General features: G+C 41.6%; 1 protein-coding gene across 1 annotated transcript in view; it reads right to left on the minus strand.

Moving 5' to 3' along the window:
- LOC137262087 (SCO-spondin-like) overlaps positions 1–18,770 on the minus strand; it is a 40,694-nt gene that overhangs the window by 9,107 nt on the left and 12,817 nt on the right. The window contains exons 11-12 of the mRNA XM_067799869.1: positions 7,013–7,204; positions 5,581–5,763 (exon numbers count right to left, since the gene is read on the minus strand). Of these exons, the coding sequence (XP_067655970.1) occupies positions 5,581–5,763; positions 7,013–7,204 (375 nt within the window). The remainder of the gene's footprint in view (positions 1–5,580; positions 5,764–7,012; positions 7,205–18,770) is intronic.

The raw sequence follows: 18,770 nt of genomic DNA on the forward strand, positions 1-18,770 counted from the left end.
TCCGGAGCCTCAGGACTCGATCGTACAGGATGGACAGCCTTCCTGAGTGCAGGTGGCTAATCTGCCAGGCCAGATCCGAACTCGTGACCATGTCGAACTCCAGCAAGATGTTGTCGGTAGTTGCCAGCATCGCCTTTTTGAGGTGCAAACATCTTTGTTGTAGCTATTGAACGTGAGTTTGTATTCCTGCCTGTTGCAGCACAGCCTGATAAAACAGCGCATGTCCACTGAGCAGTCCAAAGTCGAGTGGTGCACAAAACTGATTCCCGTACATCTCAGCGATGGCTCTTTCGGCCTCTATGATCTTACCGAGCTCATCCGGCGAAAACACATACCCCATGCACAATGAAGTGGCATTATCACCTTCGATGCCATTGGTACACATTGTCCGAGCATTCTTTCTCCATTCTCCAGAGATATGCACCGCAGCAAAACACATCGCTGTCGTCAATCCTCAGCACCTCCTTCCTGCTGATGGTGGTGGTATTCTCGAAAATGGCTCGAACGAGGTTTTGCATGACTTCGCGCTTGTTATTGGAAGTCAAAGCGACGGCAGATAAACAGAGCCATTGACGATGACGTCATTCTTGCCCAAGTTGGGAAACTGAACGAGCAGCATTTGGTTTTGATCAATCGTGCTCGGAATGTTGGTGATGATCATTGAATTGAATTTGCAAGATTACAACCAATGAGGTCTTTCCGCAAAGACCACCGGCTCTCTGGAAACCATGTAAGCTGATCTCAGCACTGCTCTAGATCGAGACAATTTGAGTGATGTGCCGCAAAACTTCGACATATTGTTGCGATAATGATTTCATTGTTGTAGCCCACGCCGGACACGTCATTGACTTTTGACTGGGCTTATTCTAAAGTGGCCTCGTATTGTTTGATATCACTCGGAAATCCACCGGTCTGGTGATGGCATTCTCGACCTCAATCACAAACTGTTTCTGTATGTCGTGAGCCTCCCCCAACCCACGATACTGGAGCGAGTTTGCAAGTCCTCACCCATCATGACCCAGGCGTACATTCGAATCGAACCCCTTGGATGAGTCCAACATCAACATGTTTTAATCGTCTACGGGTCCCTGTCAAAACCACCAAACACAGTAAACCTTGCAGTTGTCAAAAGCCATGTAATCATCGTTCCACTCGTTTGTCAGGAGGGCATGATACGAATTGTAGCCCCAATCTATCACCAGCTCTTTGCTGGCTGTCGCGAGAGGCTCGTTGTGAATGATGGGAAATGCCTAAAACCCTGATTGGGACCAGCAAATGCCAATCTGTTTTTGTATCGATACTGAACGCGCACGTTGATCATACGAATTGTTCATCACATTCCTAACTCTGCCCTGCAGAAGTGGCACTCAAAATTCTTTCAGGATGTGTCTGATCTGGTAGGATGCGTGCAAATATAACATGGTCTAACTCAGTGGATGCATTTCGTTCAATGTCACACCGCAACCAGTCGTCATGCGCCACACAGCGAAACTGAACTGATTCTGACAGAACTGCATCGGCTTGCCGAGCAAGGTGTGCACCGTTTGAACGTTCGTGACCAAAATCCTGTACTTTTGAAAGATGTCGATAAATCGATTTCGGAAGCAGTAACTGTCCTTGGCATCCACCACGATGTTCAACCACCAAGATTGACATTGCTTTTAGAGTAAAACGCACAGATTGAACGTACACCACAGTACACCACAGTGTCCTACTTCATGCTCCCAGAATCATGAGCAGCGAGTCTAACTCCTGCACGCGATCGATAACACTTCGTGTCAGCTGAAAGTCGCACTCTCCGACATCACCTTCTACCCACGATGACAAACATCAGCAAACACAACAACAAGCAGTTCCTCGACAACGAATGCAGCCAAATAATGCATGGCTTCTACAGCATGTTCTTGTTAAACAATGAAATCTTCAAATCCTTAGGAGCCACACTCAAAATGAAGTATTAGAACGGTATGGTCGTGTTAGGCAACGTGCAAGGAAAACACACTCTGAGACTCAGTCAACTGCGTGCGAAACCGAAAGACGCAGTCACCAGAACAAAATTACCCAACCTCGTTGTGCATTCATTTTGATGAATTGAGCACGACAGACAACGTTCAGGTCTCTCTGAGACTCAGTCGACCGCTCGCAAAACCGAAAGCAGCAGTGACCAGAACACAGTTATCCAAACTCGTTCCGTACCAAGAAGTATGCATTTATCTTGATCAACTGAGCACGACAGACAACGTTCGAGGCCAATGCCCTTCGACCATGCTGAGAGTTGTGCCGGTGAAAACGGAAAGGTACTACGACGTTAGAAACGAATCGTTCTTGTTGCTGCAGAACAAGAAATTATTCCATGGCGCATGACTAAATTGAATTTTTTCCTTTTAGAAATTCAAAAAAATCCCGTGAATATAAGATACCTGAGCGTCGTACTGCACATGACTCAAGCTCAAGGTCAGCTACTGTTGCTGGGGTTCACGACAGACCAATTTCAGGAAACACTGTGCGTCGACGTTCGAGAGCTTACCGGCTACAGTGTAGGAGACCCTATGTTCAACCAAATGTGACTCCACCGAGCTGTCTCTGCTTAGCATGGGCTCACCAACATCAGCACTGCAGATGTGCACAGTGGCGGAACGTTGTTTTCTCATGAGTACTTTTTGTATGCACGTTGCAGATGGGAGAGTGAGAGAATGGCGTGGGCGAAATGAAAGTTTCAGAATTAAATGTGTTCTGTAAGGACATCCCTTATGATTTGGGGTGGAATAAGCAGTTGAAGCATGTACCACCTGTAATCTCCCAAAACAATGACCAAGGTCGTGGAAGGGGTGTAACTACACGACGACCCATTGACAGAGTGTCGTCCTGTTCCTTAGACCCAGACCACAGTTGCAGTTCCAACACGATAATCACACACAGACATTACTACAGGACATTTTCTGGCCAACCACCAGACAATGGTTTGTCCACCTCTTTGTCCTGATTAAAATTCAGTGGAATAATTTCTGAAATGAGTTGGGATGACGCCTTCGTCAAATATCAGTTCCTGCACAAAACCGGCCGGGGTTGGAGAACGCATTGTTGAATGAGCTCAAAAACAATGCTCATTCTTTAACTCGACGTTTGTTCCTGTTCCTGGGAATAAAGTGCCATGTAATAAACAACAGGGTGGTCATACCAGGTCTAATGTAGACTCGTCAGTTTATGTACATTCATAACTTTTCATCAGATCTCTAATCCACTGTTGTTGCTGTTGTTTTAAATCTTTCTCTGGTGCCTTCTGTATCAGTGGTATGGTGGCTTTTCTTTTGAAACTAGGTATATTTTCACGAACATTTTTCTGCAATGAGAACACATGCAAAGCTTTGGATGAATTATGAACTTGTCACGAGTCAATTCTACCACGGTCACATGGCAGAACAGATTTCAGACATGTCCAACATTATAAGGGGCAAGTGAAATCACCTCTTCTGATACAAATGTAGATATATACTACCCTGAGGGACTTGAATAGTCATATGTACAACCCTTTCAGTATATGTCTGTATATATGAGTCCCAGATGTATCGTATATAACATGGGGTTCTATTAACGAATGTATCAGAAAGATAACAGTAAATACAATCATAACAAGCCAACTACAGAATGGTAAAGGTCGGTTGCGGTATTCTAAGATTTGTATAGGTAGGTGAATGGCAATTTAGTTGAATTCAGTAGATGTCTTCTTGTCGTTATTCCATCGAGTGCAAAATGAAATATTTACATCTGTTGTTTTGTTGCTGAATGAGTGAATGAGTAAGTAAGAATTTATACATTTCACATACATTTCACTTATGAATCTATCATAGCGCAAATGAAATATGAATCTACTTCTAATACTTCTAATTATGAACTAAAATCTACAATAAATATAGTTTTCGTTGTTTGAAGAATGAATTAGAGGAAAACTGATTTCTCCTAGCGGTGACCAAGTACTAATATTAAAGTTCATGTAATCTAGGGGAGCTAATGGTCCTAGAGGGGTATATGACGGTGAAATATTGATTGGCTTGACTTTCTCGGCTGTTGTGCAGTACCATAGGGTACCTTTTTTAGTTAAATCATGAATGTACTTTGTGTTTACTATTATCTATATTAAACTTTGTTTTGTGTTGTTCCAGGCGATTTTCTACAATGAATGGATGTATGTTCATGTGTAGCCAGCAGAGCGATAACACCGCATATGGGAGCCATCCGTTTATGGAAGAGTTTTGCGGTCATGGTTGGTGCCGCTTATAGCGATGCGTATTGATGACGTTTATGGCCTGTGGGATGCGCATGTTGATGTTACTCATGGGCCGAGCTGTCTTGACTAGTGCCGTTTATGGCGGTGTGCGCTGATATCGTTCACGGAATGTGTCACAACTGGTTTGAGTGAATTGTTCAATTTCTGTGCCGTATATGGCGTCATAAGGTATGGATAAATGTATTATTATGATATTGGTCTGTTGTAAGTCTGAAATTGCTTATGGTCATAGTTCTGAGTATGCCATCTATGGATCTGTCATGGTTAGATTATGTTTCAATGTACATTTGTGTTATAATAATTCAGTATGTAACTCATGATTATTTGTTTCAAACGATTTGTAATAGTAAAGAAACATTCACTGTAAAGTCCCCAGGAGCTGTTGCATGCGTAGGGAAAACACGGTTCCAGAGTTTTTCTCATAGAGTTGTTATCTCTGGTTTTACGTGTCGGGCACAGTTCTAATGTGTAACTGTGGCTTGTTGTCGGAATGTAATACAATGTAATGGTACTGCTATCTTATGCAAATACAGCCAATCCAAGTATTTATGCTGTTATGTTGTCTGTATACTTGTGAAAGCTGTGTAGGAGAACTAGATTATCAGAGATAGTTTTACTAGGATATAACTGTAAAAATAAGCAGACATTTATGGACAATACACCATAAAATCGGACTGGAGATCACTCGAGCCTGGAGGTAGGTCTCTCTTGTAGGATGAAATTCGTTTAGTCTTCAATATGTCCTCACACTATCATGCCATAATGTAGGTCTGCTAGAATGTGTTCGTAGGTTTCATTTGTGATAAGGTGTGAATACATGCATACTGGTTTCGTACGTATGTCTCTGTTGTAGGATGAAACTCGTTTAGTCTTCAATATGTCCTCACAATATCATGTCATAATGTAGGTCTGCTAGCATGCGTTCGTAGGTTTCATTTGTGATACACTGTGAATACATGCATACTGGCTTCGTACGTAGATTACAGTTTCTTTGCCTCGCACAAATCCTGCCTTTGAACAAAATTATTTTCAGAGTTGGGATGCCAGGGAGTCGTAGATACATTTTGACAATGCAGCTATCCAAAAGTACTAATTCTATAGGAATATATAATTTTTTCTACAATTTGTATATTGTATATCTATATATTGAGAGAAATAATCTGTCATTTCACATGTATACCTGTTAAGAATGAGAACACATTTATAAGCGGACGTGTCTAACATATGTCCATTGCCTCAAAGTTTGTATAAAATGACAGTATATAGTATGTGCAACAGTAACTTGTAAACGATACCTGGACAGACGGGGAGATTGCATTCTCTAAAATCCGTTTCCAGAAGACGTGCGATGCATCTGGTTCCATTCGACGGCATGATGCACTCCCTGGTCCTGGTCGCAGTTCCGTTTATTCCTTTACCGCAAGATACTGTACATGATGGCTCACTCCAGTCTGTCCAGGTGGTAACATTGTCATTACCTGAAAAAATTAAGAACCTTTAGCTTTATACATGTAGTAATTTATAGTGATGCATTTGAGCAGCGAACAGCTGTACTATTCGAAACCTAAAATGCAGGCACTGCTAAAAGCATCGGATTTCATATTTCATATTACATGAATGTTCTTCGGTACGTGAACTATCTCCTGTATTCTTGTTTCCTACACTGATATAAGTTCCTAACTCTTGATGTCAAGGGTTACCTCTTTGTTCGTTGTTCTGTCCCATACTTTATTTATTAGTTTGCATATGAAGAATGGGGACTTTTTTGATGGATATACAACTTCTTTATTCTGTACAGGCGACATTTCGACATCGATTTTAATGTCACTGTCGAGCAAGTGGTGCATGAGGAGTAATTTTGGAAGATATATACATGAGATGTTTGGACAATAGATGAGAGCTGAGAAGAAATTTAGTAGCTTCTACAACAGAAATACAATAGCATAGTTGATAACACAGAGGCTATAGAGTACGTTGATAGGAAGCCAGTAGAGAGGACGTGCGTGGTTGTACAAATACGAGATTGAGGATGTTCATGGGAGGTCATTAGAGATTGTAAACCAAAAGTTACTGTGTTCTGTAATCTGATTGGTTGAAAAACATGATTAAATGGTATTAGATTCCCGGAAACTGAAAGACTATTCACCGCGTATTGACACGTAAACAACTGTTTTGTTGTGTCATCAACAGTGGTGACGTCATTAAAATCATATTGTGACGTAAAATTAGAATGACGTCACAAATGAGCAACTCCAGATGCTACCATGAGAACCAGCTGAAACGGCCAGCTGATGACACTTCACTGCTGTGTCCGTATTCGATGTAAACGAGTGCAGACACTAAAACCTCTTTGGTTTACGTTTGTGTTTACAATGTCGATAAACATCATGTGTTGGCCAATTTCCGGGTGTTATTGAGTATTTGAAGCACGGGAATATTTCATTTGAAACCTCCGGCTGACGCCGTCGGTTCCAAATGCATTCCCGTGCTTCAAATACTCAATAACACCCGGAAATTGGCCAACACATGATGTTTATGTCCTAAATGATGTATATAGGATACTACAGAGGGGATAAAGTGGTTATCGTGAAGCCAGTAGTGAAGTGATATAGCACAAGGGATATTGTACAATTGTTGAGTGGGTTACATGAAAGTTATTGTATCCCTAGGATGTAGGATATGTTTATGTATGTTAATTTGCATTAGTAATAGTCATTAGAAACTAACTTGAGCAAGGAGGGAGGTTGCAAGAACCTCTTCCCGTTTCTTGCAAATGGTCCGTACAGTCTGGACCATTATTCGTAGGGGGTGGATTGGTACAAGTTCTGATTCGAACGACATATCCCAGAATATCTTTCCCACAACTTTCTCCACACTGTGGTGTGCTCCAATCATTCCATTCAGTCACCCCGCCAGCGACTGCAAGGTAGACGTGAATTTTCCTATAGTTACTCTCCACCACCACTTTTGCACATTAGACTGTTGGAACGGCGATGCCATGAGGAATGTTATGATATTAATTTGGAGAAAGGTTCACTCCCAAATGTGCACAGATATTTTCGGTATGACATTCAATTTCATGTATTGATTACCCGTTCAACCATATACTGATAACCATATGATTCTTTTTCACCCCCTTTAGACATTAGCAAATATCGAATGTACATGAATGATGATTGATATAGGAAGCTGCTTTAAAAAATGTAGGGTTACAATACTAATTGTGCGAACTGTCGACAATGATGATCTTATTTACTGAACATAAAATGTCATATCACTTTGCTCTTACCAGAATAAATATGATTTTATTTTTAAACATTATTTGTGCAACTCCTCACAAACATTGTATGGTAATAAATATGTGTCGGCGTGTGGTGGTCCTGGACACAGAATTTAGGTCACAATCAATTGAAGTTAAGCACCGTCGAAGGCATTCTTGGACGGCTGACTGTGTTTGTTCAGGTTGACCCCTGAGAGTGTTTAGGACTTCATCACTGCCCCTCAACGAAACACATGTCATACATGTGGTTCCACCTTTATGACTATTCAAAATTGCCCCTTTACATCCAGTAGAAAAATAGCTACCCGACCAAACACGTCACGTGACTGAAACGTTCTAGCGCCGCACAGGCAGCTGGGGCTATCACAGGTAATAAAGTGTTGTGCTAGGAGCATATACAGAAGAGAAAGTCTCTAACGCTATACAGAACAGAACGTCAGCATTCCAGCCACCACGACTTCCACAAAAATAGAAGTCGGACACCTGGTGGTATAAACTGTGGACGTTGTGTGTGTGCACGGCTCCCATGACCGAAGGCTTTAAATATATATTTTCGAAAGTTGTTGAATGTAACATAAGTGGGATTACACTTTCTCAGTAAATTACTAATCGCCACAAAGACAACCGCCTAAACCGCCCAGCCGCCGCGACGTCCACAAAAATGAAAGTCGAAAAACAAATTTCGTTTACCACCGACCTCGTGTGTATGTTTATATCTTGCAAACATATTAGATTCTCTGAAAATTCGTCATGGACATCGCCCATAGGAATACAATGCCTTCTCCAGATACAATGTACACCCACTGTTCATGATAGTTTTAATACACCACTGTAGCAACGATTCAAAGTTTGATAAAGGACATATAATCTTTTTTTTTAATTCGGGAATACAGATGTGTCTTACTATCTTGTGTTATTTCCTCTGGGTTTAGGATGTAGTGTTAACAGTGAGTGAGTTAAATTCATCGTCACATCGCCAATATTTCAGCAATATCGAGAAGAGAACAATGGATTTTATACGTAATAAGTAATGGTAAATTGTACAAACCTGTCGACGAACGACAGTAAAACCATGTAGTATCACAGTAACAAGAAATAAAACTAGCATACATCTCTGAAATGGGATTGCAAATGACGACAATATAATATATAAGAAGGCTGAGGATCGCCAATAACTGAAGGTAGATAACCAGTCTACAGACCATAGGGATCTACTGTACTTTGGCTACCTACTTAGACCCCACCTGGACTTATACCATCCCTTCAGCCAGTGGCGATTGTACTTATTAGTGTTATCAAATCATGAGATTGGTTTATTGTTCTCCATGCGTGAGTAATTGAACTTATGTGATAAAGCTCTTCTAAAAATTAGAAATGAGCCTCTGTGGTGGAGGCATGTCTTGACGTAATGTAATATTTCACCACCATCGGAAATATCATCGTGCATCAGTCGTCAAAGAAACGCTTCAGTGTAGCAGATTGTATACCTCATCTTAAGTACCATCTCCACGGCTTTTAACAACGTGTCTGATTACTATTATGGTTGTGTTCAGTGGACTGCAACACCAGCATAATAGAAAATGTTTCACTCCTGACGTAACTTCGCAAATGTTATTTCTCAACTGATAATGAATCCCCGAAACACTGAGAGACGTCAAAATATCATATAGTACCGACACTGCAATTCGTACACATTTTGCACAAGTAAAAGCTTAAACGTTTGAAGGATACGTTTCCGAATAGTGAACACTCACTTGGGCATGGATTCAGGTTACAGTTTCTAATTTCGCTGGAATTGTAAGGTCCGTCACACATTGCCCCTCCAAACTGTGGAGGGATACATTTCCTGGTTCTCACTACTAATTTCGTGGCATTGATGGAACAGCTTACAGCGCATTCAGGGCTATCCCATTCACCCCACATGGTGAATTCTCCATCAACTGAAAAGTAATCACAAATGGCGTCAAAACAGTAAGAACTCTTTATCTCATAAATCGGGACTCAGTAACAGCATATTATTATTTTGGAACGTGAATGCCGTGATCAATAATCAGTCTTTATGTTTATTGATAATTGAGTGTTGTGTCTTTTTGTTTCCTAACGAAATCACAATATACAAAAGATAACATTTCAGCGCCAACACAAAAAACATAATTCTTAATACACACAAGAGTCTATATGGTGAATCATATTTACAGTCAGTATATAAGGCATAACGCATCTCTGACTAACATGTAGCTTCTACTATTCTGTTGGCAGTAGTAGGGTGGTGAAAGCCAAATTAAAAGCTCAAAGAGCTACCATCTTCTTTGACCTATAATAAAATCCATAATTATACAACACATATACAAAAATTCTTAGTAAATACATAGCTTGACATTCTAAATGGTTGCAACTCCTCTTTTCACCGTCTTACATTAAATCATTTTCTTTGCAATTATGATCTAACACGACAAATAAATCACATATTAGTGCAAACTATCAGCATGTGAAAACCTAAATACATATTTTTTTAAACCATAAACCAAATGTGCTAGCACATGCATACTTGGACATTCTGTATGGTTGCAACTTCTGTTTTCACTCTCTTCACTGGGGCCTGCACAATCGACTCCACCAAACTGTGGAGGTGGTTCGGTGCAGCTCCGATTTCTAGAAACTACTTTCTGGGCTTCACGTCCACATGTGACTGGGCAATCGGGGTTATCCCATTCACTCCATTCAGTAAAACCACCGTCAACTGCAAAATACAAGCAATCCAATAACTTGTGTCAATAAATAAATGGTCAAAGATTTCCTTTACCTCAGGGAGTCTCGGAGCCCTCACATGCATTTCAGACACAATGCTCAGTCATTACACAATGTTTGGTGGACAGAGCTTAGTCTTGGAGAGTGCAGATGGTCACAATTCCTGATAATACGCACAAAAGCCAACCTGGTCTGACGAAGCAAGTTTTATGTTTACAGTCAGTATATACCACCTAAAGGCACATCTGACTTATCTGTAGAAGCTAGTAATGTGTTTGCAGTTGTATCATGATAAGACCCACTTGGACCTTAGTGGACAATTCAACTGCGATTAGATTATTTTTAGTTGCAAATACAGTCTAAGACGTCAAACATATGACATATTAGTGTAAACTATCAGCAAGTGCAAAGTTACTGTTTCAAAACCTAAACCAAATGTGTTAGTACATGCATACTTGGACATTCTGTATGGTTGCAACTTCTGTTTTCACTCTCTTCACTGGGGCCTGCACAATCGACTCCACCAAACCGTGGAAGTGGTTCGGTGCAGCTCCGATTTCTAGAAACTACTTTCTGGGCTTCACGTCCACATGTGACTGGGCAATCAGGGTTATCCCATTCACTCCATTCAGTAAAACCACCGTCAACTGCAAAATACAAGCAACCCTGTAACTTGCGTCAATAAATAAATGGTCAAAGATTTCCTTTACCTCAGGGAGCCTCCGACCTCTTACATGCATTTCAGACACAAAGCTCAGTCATTACACAATGTTTGGTGGACAGAGCTTAGTCTTGGAGAGTGCAGATGGTCACTATTCCTGATAATACGCCCAAAAGCCAACCTGGTCTGACGAAGCATGTATTATGTTTACAGTCAGTATATACCACCTAAAGGCACATCTGACTTATCTGTAGAAGCTAGTAATGTGTTTGCAGTTGTATCATGATAAGACCCACTTGGACCTTAGTGGACAATTCAACTGCGATTAGATTATTTTTGTTTGTAAATACAGTCTAAGACGTCAAACAAATGGCATATTAGTGTAAACTATCAGCAAGTGCAAAACCTAAACCAGATGTGTTAGTACATGCATACTTGGACATTCTGTATGGTTGCAACTTCTGTTTTCACTCTCTTCACTGGGGCCTGCACAATCGACTCCACCAAACTGTGGAGGTGGTTCGGTGCAGCTCCGATTTCTAGAAACTACTTTCTGGGCTTCACGTCCACATGTGACTGGGCAATCGGGGTTATCCCATTCACTCCATTCAGTAAAACCACCGTCAACTGCAAAATACAAGCAACTCTGTAACTTGTGTCAATAAATTAATGGTCAAAGATTTCCTTTACCTCAGGGAGCCTCGGAGCCCTCACATGCATTTCAGACACAATGCTCAGTCATTACACAATGTTTGGTGGACAGAGCTTAGTCTTGGAGAGTGCAGATGGTCACTATTCCTGATAATACGCACAAAAGCCAACCTGGTCTGACGAAGCAAGTATTATGTTTACAGTCAGTATATACCACCTAAAGGCACATCTGACTTATCTGTAGAAGCTAGTAATGTGTTTGCAGTTGTATCATGATAAGACCCACTTGGACCTTAGTGGACAATTCAACTGCGATTAGAGTATTTTTGTTTCTAAATACAGTCTAAGACGTCAAACAAATGGCATATTAGTGTAAACTATCAGCAAGTGCAAAACCTAAACCAGATGTGTTAGTACATGCATACTTGGACATTCTGTATGGTTGCAACTTCTGTTTTCACTCTCTTCACTGGGGCCTGCACAATCGACTCCACCAAACTGTGGAGGTGGTTCGGTGCAGCTCCGATTTCTAGAAACTACTTTCTGGGCTTCACGTCCACATGTGACTGGGCAATCGGGGTTATCCCATTCACTCCATTCAGTAAAACCACCGTCAACTGCAAAATACAATTACAAGCAACCCTGTAACTTGTGTCAATAAATTAATGGTCAAAGATTTCCTTTACCTCGGGGAGCCTCGGAGCCCCTACATGCATTTCAGACACAATGCTCAGTCATTACACAATGTTTGGTGGACAGAGCTTAGTCTTGGAGAGTGCAGATGGTCACAATTCCTGATAATACGCACAAAACCCAACCTGGTCTGACGAAGCAAGTATTATGTTTTCAGTCAGTATATACCACCTAAAGGCACATCTGACTTATCTGTAGAAGCTAGTATTGTGTTTGCAGTTGCATCATGATAAGACCCACTTGCACCTTAGTGGACAATTCAACTGCGAATAGATTATTTTTAGTTGTAAATACAGTCTAAGACGTCGAACAAATGACATGTTAGTGTAAACTATCAGCAAGTGCAAAACCTAAACCAGATGTGTTAGTACATGCATACTTGGACATTCTGTATGGTTGCAACTTCTGTTTTCACCCTCTTCACTGGGGCCTGCACAATCGACTCCACCAAACTGTGGAGGTGGTTCGGTGCAGCTCCGATTTCTAGAAACTACTTTCTGGGCTTCACGTCCACATGTGACTGGGCAATCGGGATTATCCCATTCACTCCATTCAGTAAAACCACCGTCAACTGCAAAATACAAGCAACCCTGTAACTTGTGTCAATAAATTAATGGTCAAAGATTTCCTTTACCTCGGGGAGCCTCGGAGCCCTTACATGCATTTCAGACACAATGCTCAGTCATTACACAATGTTTGGTGGACATAGCTTAGTCTTGGAGAGTGCAGATGGTCACTATTCCTGATAATACGCACAAAAGCCAACCTGGTCTGACGAAGCAAGTATTATTTTTTCAGTCAGTATATACCACCTAAAGGCACATCTGACTTATCTGTAGAAGCTAGTAATGTGTTTCCAGTTGTATCACGATAAGACCCACTTGGACCTTAGTGGACAATACAACTGCGATTAGATTAGTTTCTTTGCAACTACACTCTAACACGTCAAACATATGACATATTAGTGTAAACTATCAGCAAGTGCAAAGTTACTGTTTCAAAACCTAAACCAGATGTGTTAGTACATGCATACTTGGACATTCTGTATGGTTGCAACTTCTGTTTTCACTCTCTTCACTGGGGCCTGCACAATCGACTCCACCAAACTGTGGAGGTGGTTCGGTGCAGCTCCGATTTCTAGAAACTACTTTCTGGGCTTCACGTCCACATGTGACTGGGCAATCGGGGTTATCCCATTCACTCCATTCAGTAAAACCACCGTCAACTGCAAAATACAATTACAAGCAACCCTGTAACTTGTGTCAATAAATTAATGGTCAAAGATTTCCTTTACCTCAGGGAGCCTCAGAGCCCTTACATGCATTTCAGACACAATGCTCAGTCATTACACAATGTTTGGTGGACAGAGCTTAGTCTTGGAGAGTGCAGATGGTCACTATTCCTGATAATACGCACAAAAGCCAACCTGGTCTGACGAAGCAAGTATTATGTTTACAGTCAGTATATACCACCTAAAGGCACATCTGACTTATCTGTAGAAGCTAGTAATGTGTTTGCAGTTGCATCATGATAAGACCCACTTGGACCTTAGTGGACAATTCAACTGCTATTAGATTATTTTTAGTTGTAAATACAGTCTAAGACGTCGAACAAATGACATATTAGTGTAAACTATCAGCAAGTGCAAAACCTAAACCAGATGTGTTAGTACATGCATACTTGGACATTCTGTATGGTTGCAACTTCTGTTTTCACTCTCTTCACTGGGGCCTGCACAATCGACTCCACCAAACTGTGGAGGTGGTTCGGTGCAGCTCCGATTTCTAGAAACTACTTTCTGGGCTTCACGTCCACATGTGACTGGGCAATCGGGGTTATCCCATTCACTCCATTCAGTAAAACCACCGTCAACTGCAAAATACAAGCAACCCTGTAACTTGCGTCAATAAATTGATGGTCAAAGACTTCCTTTACCTCGCGGAGCCTCCAACCTCTTACATGCATTTCAGACACAATCCTCAGTCATTACACAATGTTTGGTGGACAGAGCTTAGTCTTGGAGAGTGCAGATGGTCACTATTCCTGATAATACGCACAAAAGCCAACCTGGTCTGACGAAGCAAGTATTATGTTTACAGTCAGTAAACTATCAGCAAGTGCAAAACCTAAACCAGATGTGTTAGTACATGCATACTTGGACATTCTGTATGGTTGCAACTTCTGTTTTCACTCTCTTCACTGGGGCCTGCACAATCGACTCCACCAAACTGTGGAGGTGGTTCGGTGCAGCTCCGATTTCTAGAAACTACTTTCTGGGCTTCACGTCCACATGTGACTGGGCAATCGGGGTTATCCCATTCACTCCATTCAGTAAAACCACCGTCAACTGCAAAATACAAGCAACCCTGTAACTTGCGTCAATAAATTGATGGTCAAAGACTTCCTTTACCTCGGGGAGCCTCCAACCTCTTACATGCATTTCAGACACAATGCTCAGTCATTACACAATGTTTGGTGGACAGAGCTTAGTCTTGGAGAGTGCAGATGGTCACTATTCCTGATAATACGCACAAAAGCCATCCTGGTCTGACGAAGCAAGTATTATGTTTACAGTCAGTATATACCACCTAAAGGCACATCTGACTTATCTGTAGAAGCTAGTAATGTGTTTCCAATTGTATCACGATAAGACCCACTTGGACCTTAGTGGACAATACAACTGCGATTAGATTAGTTTCTTTGCAACTACACTCTAACACGTCAAACATATGACATATTAGTGTAAACTATCAGCAAGTGCAAAGTTACTGTTTCAAAACCTAAACCAGATGTGTTAGTACATGCATACTTGGACATTCTGTATGGTTGCAACTTCTGTTTTCACTCTCTTCACTGGGGCCTGCACAATCGACTCCACCAAACTGTGGAGGTGGTTCGGTGCAGCTCCGATTTCTAGAAACTACTTTCTGGGCTTCACGTCCACATGTGACTGGGCAATCGGGGTTATCCCATTCACTCCATTCAGTAAAACCACCGTCAACTGCAAAATACAAGCAACCCTGTAACTTGCGTCAATAAATTGATGGTCAAAGACTTCCTTTACCTCGCGGAGCCTCCAACCTCTTACATGCATTTCAGACACAATCCTCAGTCATTACACAATGTTTGGTGGACAGAGCTTAGTCTTGGAGAGTGCAGATGGTCACTATTCCTGATAATACGCACAAAAGCCAACCTGGTCTGACGAAGCAAGTATTATGTTTACAGTCAGTAAACTATCAGCAAGTGCAAAACCTAAACCAGATGTGTTAGTACATGCATACTTGGACATTCTGTATGGTTGCAACTTCTGTTTTCACTCTCTTCACTGGGGCCTGCACAATCGACTCCACCAAACTGTGGAGGTGGTTCGGTGCAGCTCCGATTTCTAGAAACTACTTTCTGGGCTTCACGTCCACATGTGACTGGGCAATCGGGGTTATCCCATTCACTCCATTCAGTAAAACCACCGTCAACTGCAAAATACAAGCAACCCTGTAACTTGCGTCAATAAATTGATGGTCAAAGACTTCCTTTACCTCGGGGAGCCTCCAACCTCTTACATGCATTTCAGACACAATGCTCAGTCATTACACAATGTTTGGTGGACAGAGCTTAGTCTTGGAGAGTGCAGATGGTCACTATTCCTGATAATACGCACAAAAGCCATCCTGGTCTGACGAAGCAAGTATTATGTTTACAGTCAGTATATACCACCTAAAGGCACATCTGACTTATCTGTAGAAGCTAGTAATGTGTTTCCAATTGTATCACGATAAGACCCACTTGGACCTTAGTGGACAATACAACTGCGATTAGATTAGTTTCTTTGCAACTACACTCTAACACGTCAAACATATGACATATTAGTGTAAACTATCAGCAAGTGCAAAGTTACTGTTTCAAAACCTAAACCAGATGTGTTAGTACATGCATACTTGGACATTCTGTATGGTTGCAACTTCTGTTTTCACTCTCTTCACTGGGGCCTGCACAATCGACTCCACCAAACTGTGGAGGTGGTTCGGTGCAGCTCCGATTTCTAGAAACTACTTTCTGGGCTTCACGTCCACATGTGACTGGGCAATCGGGGTTATCCCATTCACTCCATTCAGTAAAACCACCGTCAACTGCAAAATACAATTACAAGCAACCCTGTAACTTGTGTCAATAAATTAATGGTCAAAGATTTCCTTTACCTCAGGGAGCCTCAGAGCCCTTACATGCATTTCAGACACAATCCTCAGTCATTACACAATGTTTGGTGGACAGAGCTTAGTCTTGGAGAGTGCAGATGGTCACTATTCCTGATAATACGCACAAAAGCCAACCTGGTCTGACGAAGCAAGTATTATGTTTACAGTCAGTATATACCACCTAAAGGCACATCTGACTTATCTGTAGAAGCTAGTAATGTTTTTGCAGTTGCATCATGATAAGACCCACTTGGACCTTAGTGGACAATTCAACTGCGATTAGATTATTTTTAGTTGTAAATACAGTCTAAGACGTCGAACAAATGACATATTAGTGTAAACTATCAGCAAGTGCAAAACCTAAACCAGATGTGTTAGTACATGCATACTTGGACATTCTGTATGGTTGCAACTTCTGTTTTCACTCTCTTCACTGGGGCCTGCACAATCGACTCCACCAAACTGTGGAGGTGGTTCGGTGCAGCTCCGATTTCTAGAAACTACTTTCTGGGCTTCACGTCCACATGTGACTGGGCAATCGGGGTTATCCCATTCACTCCATTCAGTAAAACCACCGTCAACTGCAAAATACAAGCAACCCTGTAACTTGCGTCAATAAATTGATGGTCAAAGACTTCCTTTACCTCGGGGAGCCTCCAACCTCTTACATGCATTTCAGACACAATGCTCAGTCATTACACAATGTTTGGTGGACAGAGCTTAGTCTTGGAGAGTGCAGATGGTCACTATTCCTGATAATACGCACAAAAGCCAACCTGGTCTGACGAAGCAAGTATTATGTTTACAGTCAGTATATACCACCTAAAGGCACATCTGACTTATCTGTAGAAGCTAGTAATGTGTTTCCAGTTGTATCACGATAAGACCCACTTGGACCTTAGTGGACAATACAACTGCGATTAGATTAGTTTCTTTGCAACTACACTCTAACACGTCAAACATATGACATATTAGTGTAAACTATCAGCAAGTGCAAAGTTACTGTTTCAAAACCTAAACCAAATGTGTTAGTACATGCATACTTGGACATTCTGTATGGTTGCAACTTCTGTTTTCACTCTCTTCACTGGGGCCTGCACAATCGACTCCACCAAACTGTGGAGGTGGTTCGGTGCAGCTCCGATTTCTAGAAACTACTTTCTGGGCTTCACGTCCACATGTGACTGGGCAATCGGGGTTATCCCATTCACTCCATTCAGTAAAACCACCGTCAACTGCAAAATACAATTACAAGCAACCCTGTAACTTGTGTCAATAAATTGATGGTCAAAGATTTCCTTTACCTCAGGGAGCCTCAGAGCCCTTACATGCATTTCAGACACAATCCTCAGTCATTACACAATGTTTGGTGGACAGAGCTTAGTCTTGGAGAGTGCAGATGGTCACTATTCCTGATAATACGCACAAAAGCCAACCTGGTCTGACGAAGCAAGTATTATGTTTACAGTCAGTATATACCACCTAAAGGCACATCTGACTTATCTGTAGAAGCTAGTAATGTTTTTGCAGTTGCATCATGATAAGACCCACTTGGACCTTAGTGGACAATTCAACTGCGATTAGATTATTTTTAGTTGTAAATACAGTCTAAGACGTCGAACAAATGACATATTAGTGTAAACTATCAGCAAGTGCAAAACCTAAACCAGATGTGTTAGTACATGCATACTTGGACATTCTGTATGGTTGCAACTTCTGTTTTCACTCTCTTCACTGGGGCCTGCACAATCGACTCCACCAAACTGTGGAGGTGGTTCGGTGCAGCTCCGATTTCTAGAAACTACTTTCTGGGCTTCACGTCCACATGTGACTGGGCAATCGGGGTTATCCCATTCACTCCATTCAGTAAAACCACCGTCAACTGCAAAATACAAGCAACCCTGTAACTTGCGTCAATAAATTGATGGTCAAAGACTTCCTTTACCTCGGGGAGCCTCCAACCTCTTACATGCATTTCAGACACAATGCTCAGTCATTACACAATGTTTGGTGGACAGAGCTTAGTCTTGGAGAGTGCAGATGGTCACTATTCCTGATAATACGCACAAAAGCCAACCTGGTCTGACGAAGCAAGTATTATGTTTACAGTCAGTATATACCACCTAAAGGCACATCTGACTTATCTGTAGAAGCTAGTAATGTGTTTCCAGTTGTATCACGATAAGACCCACTTGGACCTTAGTGGACAATACAACTGCGATTAGATTAGTTTCTTTGCAACTACACTCTAACACG

The sequence above is a fragment of the Haliotis asinina genome, chromosome 14, assembly GCF_037392515.1.
Source record: "Haliotis asinina isolate JCU_RB_2024 chromosome 14, JCU_Hal_asi_v2, whole genome shotgun sequence".
In the NCBI taxonomy this organism is placed as follows: Eukaryota; Metazoa; Mollusca; class Gastropoda; order Lepetellida; family Haliotidae; genus Haliotis; species Haliotis asinina.